Raw genomic sequence first — 12,203 nt, forward strand, 5'->3', positions numbered from 1 at the left:
CTTAGATCATCGGAGTGTGACAAGGTCACTTAGTGCTAAACAAACATCTCACTATAAAAGATGGTGATGGACTGCACATACCCACAGACGCATGCATGCAGGCAAGCACGTACGCACACACACACGCACACACATACACACACAAGCACAAGGGTGTTTTCCTAGGAGTTATTCCAATACTGCTTCCAAGTAGTGCGGGGATACGTGTGAGGAATGAGGGCTCTTGGCTACAGAAGCCCTGCTCCTCGACCTTGATTATGCAGGTGGTTTCCACTTCACTGTGACGTGTGCACCATTTTCCACTTGACAGGGAAAAAAGAGAAATATGCTGTGATTCATTTGGTGAAATCAAAAGGAGCTTTCTTTGGAGGTGTGTGGCACAATAAGAGAAAGGTGTTCAGTGTGTCTTAACCTTAAGTTTGTTTGATATGGTTTCAAATATTGTTTTAGATAAAGTGGCTAGTTAAGGTGTAGATATTTGAAGATGATCAGAAACCAGTGAAACTGTACCCTTACTTTGGGTGGAAAAATGTACAGAGTGCAATGACGTGTTCTGTAGGGGCACCTTAGCACAAATCGACACATATTGTTGTAGGCAACTGCCAGAGGCTTGAGATTGGCTTTAGTAGATTACTAATAAAGCATCCTTCTGACACTACATAGTATGCCGACTTTTTTCTTTCCAAATTTCTAAAATATTTTGAGCTGAACATTACACGAATGGTGCTCTGCAAATACTGTAGTTTCCGGGCTATAAACCGCTACTTTTCTCTTGCTCTGAACCCAGCAGCTCATGATCATAATGTGGCTAATATTTGGATTATGACATTTGAAAAGCACAAAGTGAAATATCCCCTGTTACAATGTGGAATGTTTTTGGTGATTTCCTTGACTCAGCTCAATGGCGACCAATAGAGTACTTGGTTTTGGCCCTGCCCTCTGTCTTTTGACCTTGTCTTTTCTGGGACATGCACCATACAACATCTCTTGTGTATCCAGCATGTATCCCGAGTTCAGAAAAACCCTGCAAATGTTTTCCGTCACTGAGAAGAGAATGAATCGACCTGTGTCATTACGGCAAAAAAATGATTCACAGATTGAGGTAGTTTTCATACTGACAGCTGTGCTAACTGACGGGAGACAAAGCGCCTTGCTTCTTTCTTCAAGTTGTTACTTTGTGACAGTCTTATTTCACTGCTTAATTTCACTTACTGAGTTGAGTTGTTGACATGGCACTCCAATGCGATAGGGCAGAGAAGGCACACACACACACACACACACACACACACACACACACACACACACACACACACACACACACACACACACACACACACACACACACAGACACACAGACACACACACACACACACACACACACACACACACACACACACACACACACACACACACACACACACACACACACACACACACACACACACACACACACACACACACACACACGGCCCATTCCCTTGTCTCCTTCCCTATCGGGCCTCTCTGTTATGGCTTTGCTACACATAATCAGCCCTAAAGGCCCCAAGGCCATGACATGTATACATAGTTACAGCTATGTTATCCAGCCGATGGCATGCACTAGCACACGCCACACACTCACCCACACATGCATGCCACGCACGCATGCATGCCACACACACACATACACACACACACACAAACACACACACACACACACACACACACACACACACACACACACACACACACACACACACACGCACGCACACGCACAAACACAGAGACAAAGAGACGAAGACACAGACACAGACACAGACACACACACCACACACACACACACACACACACACACACACACACACACACACACACACACACACACACACACACACACACACACACACACACACACACACACACAGAGTGTGTGAAACTTACCCACTTGGGATCTCCCCGACCACCTGCACATCATATGTCTCACGAAGAGTTCCATAATAAGAGACCAGAGTGGCCCCTATTATCTGTAGAGTACAGAGAAAAAAAAGAATAAACCTTTTCCCATTATAGTGTCAACTGAAATATGAAAAATGAACTACATTCATATTTCATCAAATGTATTCATTAAATGACCATGTTTCAGCATTTGCAGTTTATGTACTTCAAATCTTACCAAGCACAGATGCAAGCACATCTTGAACAACAGGGCCACCTGCTGGTTTCACTAAAAATTGCACATCCAACCTACAGTATATTGTGAAATAACACAAGCGACACGGTACCAAAACTATAATATACCGGTATTTACAGGTTCCTTCATCCATCCATCCATCCATCCATCCATCCATCCATCCATCCATCCATCCATCCATCCATCCATCCATCCATCCGTCCGTTCATTCATTCATTCATTCATTCATTCATTCATTCATTCATTCAGTCATTCATCCATCCATCCATCCATCTTTTCAAGAGCAACGCATGAGAACAAGAATCGTGCTGTCCTAAACACAAACAGACTGTCCCACTCACCACAATGAGTTCAATGGGGATGGGTAGAGGCAGCTTCTTGCTGTAGCAGGCGTTTAACTCCTTGACGATGATGAGGACAGCCAGGGCCACCAAGCTCACCGTTAAGATGGCCAAATTAGTGTCAGGCAGCCGATAGCACAGGTCGATGAGAATCTGGAATGATGGTAAATGGACTGCATTTATAATATATAGCGCCTTCCCACTCCCCCGAGCACTCAAAGCGCTCTACATTGTATGCCTCACATTCACCCATTCACACTCATATTCACACACCGGTGGCTGCCACGCAGCTGCCACCAGGAGCAACTTTGGGGTTAAGTCATTGCAATGTCATTGCAATATCATTTACACACAGCAGGGGGCAGAATGACTAATAATTTAGATCTGATATAAGGCACAAGAGCATGTCAGTGGATTTTCTGTGTGTCTACTTACACAACAACGTGCAGTATACAGCTATATCTATATACAAATACATGCATTGCAATATGCACTTTTTGGGGTCTATATGTGTCTGTCAGTGCTTGAATGTTGTATTTGTCTGTGTGTGTGTGTGTGTGTGGTGTGTGTGTGTGTGTGTGTGTGTGTGTGTGTGTGTGTGTGTGTGTGTGTGTGTGTGTGTGTGTGTGTGTGTGTGTGTGTGTGTGTGTGTGTGTGTGTGTGTGTGTGTGTGTGTGTGTGCGTGCGCGCGTGTGTGCGCGCGTGTGTGCATGTGTGTGTGTGTGTTTGAGTGTTGTGTTTATGTGTGTGTGCGTGTGCATGTGTTTGAGTGTGTGCACCTGTCCAAGGTGTGTAACTCACGTATATCTGTGCAAAGGGCCCGGTGAATCGCTGTGGGCTGACTCCGAACATGTACTTGAGCTGGGAGATGACCACGTGCGTGGCCGCCCCCGTGGTATAGCCCCTCACCAGTGGCTCAGACAGGTACGTCACCACGAAGCCAAACCGCACCAGTCCCAGCAGGACCTGAACAGGGGAGGGGAGGTAGGGGCGGGAGGAGACGTCACAGGAATGATTTAACCCCTTAGCGCAGAGCCTATGTTATAACCTTACTGTCACCAAAATTGTAATGTCTATGTCTTAATCTGTTACTTAAGGCTCTCGGTACTGTCATAGCAATGCTGTTATGAGTATTTTCAGCAAATACTGAATAGGCCCGTCGGCAACCCTATCTGCAGTAAGAGGCTACACTAACGTTTCTCAGCAGTGAGATCTACAGCTCCCTAAGGGGCATTAGGGAGGCCTTGGGGGGTTCAGTTGCAAATTGGGGGGCATTCGTCAGTTTTATAGTTTTGAAATACTAAGGGGGGCATAGACAGGCTTATGACGAGGTCAAGGGGTCTCTTCAGGAGAGAACTTCTGAGTGGACATGAGAGACATGCTGTTGTGAAAGAAAACAGAGCTTTTTTGCTGCTCAGTCATGACATTTATAGTTTTAGTCGTGGCTCAAATATTATGACACCTTCTGACATGTCGGCATAGTATTACTGCAATAAAAAGTGTTAACTCAGGAACTAAACAAGGACAAAATGGACAATGTATTAAGTCTGCCTATCAAAATATATTTACAATCAGATACTAGCCTTACTACTACTGCCATTACTGTATCCTCATAATAATCATATATAATCATAAAATGTTTTGATGGTTGTCCTACTCTACAAGGCACAGGCCCATTCCTGTACATGTTAAGGTAAAACGACTTTGCGTTTGCGACTGTGCGCTACTGTAAGAGTTGGACTGGTACCTGGAATATTCCGCTGAGTACGGTGGCGGCGATGGCTATCTTGACACGTAAGGCGTCTCTGGCCCCGGTGTCGACCTCCATCTCCATGTCTCTAAATGAGGAGGAGCTGTTGGTGACGTTCCTCATGAAGTCAGAGTCCGGAGCCATCCGCTCAGCCACGCTGCCAATCATGATGCTGATCACAGCAAAAGTACCTTCACACAGAGCATGCGAATGGTGTGAGAGATACACACATATACACGCATGCACGCACATGCACATAAGGCTTGTACGAAATTCCGAATGGAAAGAATTTCAATTCAAAATAATGCCCTAATACGAACACTAGGTGGTGCCATTGCCTTGAATTTCTTTGAATTTAAGTTTCACCACCCATTGAAAGTGCATAGAACACCACCACCTAGTGTTCGTATTATGGCATTACTTTGAATGGAAATTCTTTCCATTCGGAATTTCGTACAAGCCTGATGCACATGCACACACACTCACATGCACGCAGACACACACACACTCACATGCACACACACACACGCACACGCATGCACGCACGCACGCACGCATACACACACACATACAGAAAGAAAAAGAAACCATATCAAATAAAAAACAGTCCACAACTACCATTGATCTACCACACTGCTATGTCTACACACCACTTCCTCACAAACAATTCTATCTATGACCTGAAAGTACCTGTACCCATACTTGAGGTCCTGGACTGGATTTGGGCACATTCCTTTCTTATCCTCCACAATTCCTTCAATGTTTTTTACACTATCAGATGGATAGCTTTGCTTGTTCCATCAAAGAGTAAATGTCTATTCTGTGAGTACTGGATAACAAAAATAAACGTCTCCTTTTAGATTATATATTTTGTTCAGCAAAACAAAATGGTAAAACTATTTTAGCCCATCATAGAGAACACAGCAATGGGCACACATAAGCTAAGGTACTGTACATACGTCAGCCTTTAGCTTTGCATACAACAAACATACACACACCTCAACAGACCAAAAACGATATAAGAGGGAGGGATGTTGGTGCTGACCTATGGAGATGTGTTTGGAGGTGCCGAAGATGAAGTAGATGAGGACTGGGTAGAAGGAGGTGTAGAGGCCATAGACCGGAGGCAGAGAGGCCAGCAGGGCATACGCCATACCTAGAGGGGGAGAGAGAGAGAGAGAGAGAGAGAGAGAGAGAGAGAGAGAGAGAGAGAGAGAGAGAGAGAGAGAGAGAGAGAGAGAGAGAGAGATTGGTCATACTGTACAAAGCAAAATGCTAGGAGAAAGGAGTACGCCATGTCGCCATCCCTTTACAGCACATAGCACCCACCTGACTAAACATGCTTTGGTGAGACACTGCATTGAGATTTGTTTATTTATTCAAAATGATGTACTGTAAGTGCCATTTTTTGATTTTTGGATTTTATTATTGGAAATTACTGTTAAGAGGTCCTATCGTCTATGTGTGTGAATTCTTGCCATTCAAATATTACGAGAACAATAAAACTTCAATAAAAAGGCTCAAACAACACAATAGGGTTAACATATCCGGTAACACTTTGTTTTAGGGATACACGTATTAGCACTGATACATACATTTTTATTGCCTGTCCAAGTTACTTCTAAGGCATGTACTAAGCAAAATCAAACATTTGTTAAGCATGTAAGTTATTCGCAAATGTCTTGTTCATGCACAACTAGGGATTTATTACTAATATAACCTTAGTAAGGACCAGTAAGCCTATATTCCTATTTATTAGTAAGTAGTAAGTGGCAGAATACAATGTCGATAAGCTCCCGACACACTGTGTGAACAAACCCTAAACAGTGTGAAAACAGATGTGGAATAAGGGTCCCTATTCTAAAGTGATGCATTGCTCAGCCCAGATGGCTTAGGGACCCCATACTACCTAGGTACCCCTCATTACCTAGGGCCCCCACACTACCAAGGCCTACACTACCTAGCACCCCCTGGTTAGCGAAGTGTAAGGGTATATTAAATGACTACTTCTTAATCCACTGAGATATCTAGTTTTCTCTTGTTCAAATTAATGTAAGAAAGGTAACAGGAGCTATTATATAGCAAGGATTGGACGTACACTTCTCAATGACGGTGGGGTTGTGAGATGTAATTTTTTCATGTACCACGGAGTTTTAATTGTAAAAACCCCAAAATAAATGCAGAACATTATGAAGAGTAATAGTTTTGAAGCAAAACTAAACTATTCTTTTGTGATAATTAAGTTAATGTTTGAGAACATTAGCTCCAAGAAGTGCAGTGATGGGTACGCAATCTACAGACAACCTACCCGGCTCTGAACCATGAACAGAAATGTTATTGCTGCATTGGCCATGCATTGCATTTCTGACTAAGAGTGTACCCATCATGCACTGCTACGTTTCTCAAACATTAACTTCTTTATTACAAAGGAATAGCTTAGTTTCGCTTCCAAATTTGTACTCATCGTTATATTCTGCAATTATTGTGGGGTTTTTACAATTAAAACGAATTGGTGTATGAAAAAATGACATCACAGCACCCCAACCCCCCACCCTCCCCCCGTCATTGAGAAGTTTGCGTCCAATCCCTGCTATATATTGCTTCCTGTTACCCTTGACTCTACTGAGTGGAAAAAGTGAGGATTACATATCTAACTAGACTGTTGTGAGATCAGTTCAATTCTTACACTTTGCTGCCTAATAGGGGGGCTGGGTAGAGTGGGGACCCTAGGTAGTGCGGGGGCCCTAAGCCATCTGCGCTGAGCAATGCCTCACTTTAGAATAGGGACCCTTATTCCACATCTGTTTTCACACTGTTTAGGGTTTGTTCACACAGTGTACCAGGAGCTTATACACATTGTATTCTGGCCCTTACTGCTTACTCATAAAAAGAGATCTAGGTCAACTAGGTCCTTACTAAGGTTATATTGGCAATAAATCCCTTATTGAGCATGAACAAGACATTTGCGAATAAATGTCTAACAACTGTCTGATTTTGCTTAGTACATGCCTTACAAGTTACTTACACAGGCATTAATATTGTATGTATTAGTGCTAATAGATGTATCCCTAAAATAAAGTGTTACCACATATCCTTATTCTACAAAGGTGCTGAACCACCAACACGCAAGGAAACTGAGACATAAAAGAGGTCCACAGATTTCAGCTCCCTGATCAGTTGTCTTAAAATGTCTTTTGGGGGAGAAATGTGAAAAAAAAATGTGACAGCGGGAAAGAGCGGATCTTTTTCATGTCTTAGATAAAGCAACAACAAAGCGTCAACATTTTATATGAAACATTGATTTTATTCCATGGTACATTTTGTTATTGCACATACTATTCATTACGATAGCCATCAAATACAGCACAGTACATACACCGTACAATAGATAGGCATCACATAGATAGCAATAAGAACTTTTTCCAGCACAAAAGTGTGAGTCACACACATGAACTAGCCATACTTGGTGACTTCAGTGAGCAAAAACAAATGATGAGGACAACGACAACGACGACGACGACGACGACGCAGACGACGACGAAGATGATGAGATGGTACTGGTGTTTTTAGTGAGAGGTAAGAGGGTGAGGAGCACACTCAATTCTGCAGTTTAAATTCAACAGAAACTGTACATTCAACAAACTTTTTCATGTCTTAGATAAAGCAACAACAAAGCGTCAACATTTTATATGAAACATTGATTTTATTCCATGGTACATTTTGTTATTGCACATACTATTCATTACGATAGCCATCAAATACAGCACAGTACATACACCGTACAATAGATAGGCATCACATAGATAGCAATAAGAACTTTTTCCAGCACAAAAGTGTGAGTCACACACATGAGCTAGCCATATTTGGTGACTTCAGTGAGCAAAAACAAATGATGAGGACAACGACGACGACGACGACGACGACGACGACGCAGACGACGAAGATGATGAGATGGTACTGGTGTTTTTAGTGAGAGGTAAGAGGGTGAGGAGCACACTCAATTCTGCAGCTTAAATTCAACAGAAACTGTACAATGAAAACACTATGTGCAAGGTGTGGCCTCTTTCTTGAAAAATTAAGTAGAGCATTTGGGCCAGCAGCACCCTCCCAATCGAAGTTTTTAAGACTGAAACCTGCTCCCAGCTGAAAACAGGTCAACAACAACAAAAATGCCGGGGGCCAGTTCCGGCACCTAATCTTGAACATCATGTACTGTAGGAACCCTCACTGGCATTGTTCTGGCCAGCCTGAAAACCGCTTAAGTGTTTAATTAATACTGCAACATGTAATGTGTGCTGCTGCTGGTTGGTGGTAGTGGTGGAGGTTTCGATAATGGGGTTTCAATTACTGTTTCAATAGAGGGCAAGAAGGGATAGAGGTGGTTTAAGGGTGATTATTTTAGTCAGGGTGGAGATGGATGTTTTCAGATGGGGGTAGTGAATTTATTAGGGGTAGTGATGGTTGATGTTGTGCGGCGGTGACGGATGTTGTAGTGGGGGTGGTGATTTAGGATTCATGGAGCAGAGGTATATGAAGTAAAAGAAAATATACTCTTACAGTGTATCTACCCCATCAGGTACAGTGGAATAGCTGGTGCACTGTATAAACCATGTACTGTAAGATCAACATTGTACCGGTAATTACATCAGTAAGAGTAATGATGGTGTGTGGAGGAGGACTCACCTTGAGGCAGGTGCATGATTCCCACACTGATGCCAGCGATGAGGTCCCCCATGCCGTTCTCACGCAGGTTGTAGCGTGGCAGCCATGACAGCACCGGCAGCCAGGAGAAGAGACAGGCCTTCAGCCGGGGCAGAGTGCACCTGAGGAGGGGAGAGGAGGAGGGATGGATAGCAATGATAGATGGATGGATGGATGGATGGATGGATGGATGGATGGATGGATGGATGGATGGATGGATGGATGGATGGATGGATGGATGGATGGATGGATGGATGGATGGATGGATGGATGGATGGATAGATGGATGGACGGATGGATAGGACATGTTCAGTATTAATTAAACACTTAGAGAATACGGTAAGACAACTTAGAAGACTGTTCAATTTGACTGTTAGACTGTAAGAGCGTTCGGCTCTCTCAGTTTTGAAGCCCTTTTCCAATGTTCACACAAGCGATTTATTTGCCTGTCCAAACCTTTCATCTCAATTACCTTATGATTTATTTGCAGTCCTATTCATTGTTTTCGCTGCAAAGATGAAGGAATGGATAGATTGGTACATGGATGGATAGCTGGACAATGCAACTTCATGTACATATAATGCAGTGGTAGCATACAAGATTTGGTGCAAATCTGCCCACCTGATCAAAAGCTATTGTGTCTTAACATGAAATATCTGTGGCGGCTACAGTCAGGGCAAACCCATAATATCCCTGCCACTTCCTTTTGGGGATATAATGAGTTGTTAAGAGGAGGACGTCTACTACCAATCGATTGGAAGCAAGCCAATGCAGACAATGATATTACAGGAGCGCAGACTGTGTTAAAAGGTAACTTACGTAAGTCTGCATAAGTGTGGGTGTGGATGCGGGATGTAGTTAATTTTTTGTGTTCTTTTTTTGTCCCATAAAACCTAGCAGACACAGTCTCCTACTAACAATGTTGGACGTAAGCCAATGGACACAATGTATTATTGCAGGAGTGAGGATAGTGTTGAAGGTGACTTACGTAAGTAGAGTGTGTGTGAGTGTGTGGATGCGGCATGTAGTAAATGTTTTGTGGACATCACTAAAATGTCCTGATCCACAGAGGAGTGAACTTTGCACTGTGAGGCTCACGTTGATGCATGCTACACCTGCACTAATGCCCCCCCAAAAACACTTAAGCATGTGCTCTTTCTTTCACCCTTTCTCTCTCTCTCTCTCTTTCTCACACGTGCGCACACACACACACACACACACACACACACACACACACACACACACACACACACACACACACACACACACACACACACACACACACACACACACACACACACACACACACACACACACACACACACACACACACACACAAACAACAAATGGGTAAAAATACATACATACATGACTTTGATGATGACATTTGATGATTTTTTTTAAACCACTGATGCAGTGCCACAGGGTGTAAAAATCTTTTCAGATCCCATAAAAAGATGCTTATGGGTCAATGACGTTCTTTTGGGCTCAAATGTCATGTGGTAGAACCACAGCAAATGTAATAATAAAAAAATAAATAATACTAATTATTAATTAATGTACTGCAATGAATATGCTTCTTAGACAATACACAAAAAACCCACTTAATCCATAAAATAGTGGCATTAGCCGTGGTTGCACCACCTTGACGTGTACTACTAAAAAATGTCTCAGGAATGTTGTGCATCAGCAATGAAGTGTAAGTGGCTAATCATCTGTTGTCTCTTCACAATGTTTCCCAGAACTTAGTTGTAGGACATGAACCTTGACAGTGAAAGCACACCTGGTAAACCCCAACACCCATTGTCATTGTGATACAGCATTCCACAGCACACAGTGCTCACTGCACACATGTTGTACAGCATTGCATTTATGCCTCGCCTGTGCAAGGGGGCAGCCCCCAATGTCGCCCCAAGGGAGCAGTGTGGCGGGACGGTACCAATGCACAGAGTACCTCAGTCACAGAGGAGGATGGAGTACAGCACTGGTTAATTACTACCCCGAAAAACTTGGTGGGTCATGAGTCGAACCGGCAACCTTTGGAATACAAGTCTGACCCTAACCGCTTACCCATGATTGCCCGACGTCTTCATATATACTTAGCATTTTCATTCTTTACAAGTATTCCAAAGATTGCAATGTAATGACTGTGACTGAAATTGCAAATATCCCAAAGATTGCACTGGGAGATTTTAAAAACCAATATGGCATATAAAACTAACAAAATGGAGCAAAAACACACAGCAGCTGCTGCCAACAAGAGTGTCTCAAAGTACAGTATGTAAAGGTAATGGAGATGGGCAGAAAAACAGACAAAATGTAGCAAAAATGTACAAATATACACAAATACACGTAGTCAAATATGCACAAAAAAGCTTTAGACACAAGAAATTGTACTTAGCCAAGAGTTTAACAGCAGTGGTGACCAAATGTCAGTTTGCGCATATGTGTGTACGGTGTGGGAGTGTTCTTACCGGACTGAGTCCCGTAGTTTGCTCTTCAGAGAGGGTCCTTTGTGTCCACCTGCCCGCTTGCCTCCCACCTCGTCCAGGCCAAGTTCGTCCAGCACTCCCCTGGCCACGCTGAACTCCCCCGTCTTCTGCTCAAACATGCTTAGCCTCATCTCGTTGACCTCGCTCTGTCTTAGCAAGCTTCACCAGGTCCAGGGTGTTCAAGCTGTTTGGGTGGGAAAAGGTGTCTTCAGCTAGTAGCTGTCACTCAATTGTAGAACAAAAAGCAAGCCCAAAAAGTAAGCAAGGTTTTCAGAGGATTTTTCTGTCCAACAAAAAAAGGCTGCTTTTAACTTGGGGCAAGAAAAATCCAAAACCCCCCCAAAAGTCCTGAGTGTGGGAGATGTTCTATTTGAGGTAAGGTGACAGAATGACAGTGGAGCAGCTCACTACCTATCTTTATTATGGGAGACCCCACCCCGCCCCTTCAAGTTATCACAAACAGCCCTGCGGAGAGTGACACCCACTGGCTTTGGGGCGGGTTAAATGCAGCGTCCAAAACGGGACCTCAGGATTAACCTTGGGAAAGCACAGGTGCAAAACAGTGTAAACATTCACGCCCCCCCAGCTTCCCTATCTTTCTCCCAGACACACACATTGGTCCATGCACACACACACACACACACACACACACACACACACACACACACACACACACACACACACACACACACACACACACACACACACACACACACACACACACACACACACTATCACAAAGAGAGAAA

At 43.5% G+C, this 12,203-nt stretch overlaps 1 protein-coding gene across 1 annotated transcript in view; it reads right to left on the minus strand.

The window, feature by feature from the left end:
• si:ch211-117c9.2 (solute carrier family 26 member 6) overlaps window positions 1-11,818 on the minus strand; it is a 31,655-nt gene extending 19,837 nt beyond the window's left edge. The window contains exons 1-7 of the mRNA XM_063209152.1: window positions 11,437-11,818; window positions 8,945-9,084; window positions 5,307-5,417; window positions 4,259-4,452; window positions 3,313-3,477; window positions 2,512-2,664; window positions 1,921-2,003 (exon numbers count right to left, since the gene is read on the minus strand). Of these exons, the coding sequence (XP_063065222.1) occupies window positions 1,921-2,003; window positions 2,512-2,664; window positions 3,313-3,477; window positions 4,259-4,452; window positions 5,307-5,417; window positions 8,945-9,084; window positions 11,437-11,585 (995 nt within the window). The 5' untranslated portion in view covers window positions 11,586-11,818. The remainder of the gene's footprint in view (window positions 1-1,920; window positions 2,004-2,511; window positions 2,665-3,312; window positions 3,478-4,258; window positions 4,453-5,306; window positions 5,418-8,944; window positions 9,085-11,436) is intronic.
• Window positions 11,819-12,203: the final 385 nt, after the last annotated feature.

Source organism: Engraulis encrasicolus, chromosome 10 (assembly GCF_034702125.1).
Source record: "Engraulis encrasicolus isolate BLACKSEA-1 chromosome 10, IST_EnEncr_1.0, whole genome shotgun sequence".
Lineage (NCBI taxonomy): Eukaryota > Metazoa > Chordata > Actinopteri > Clupeiformes > Engraulidae > Engraulis > Engraulis encrasicolus.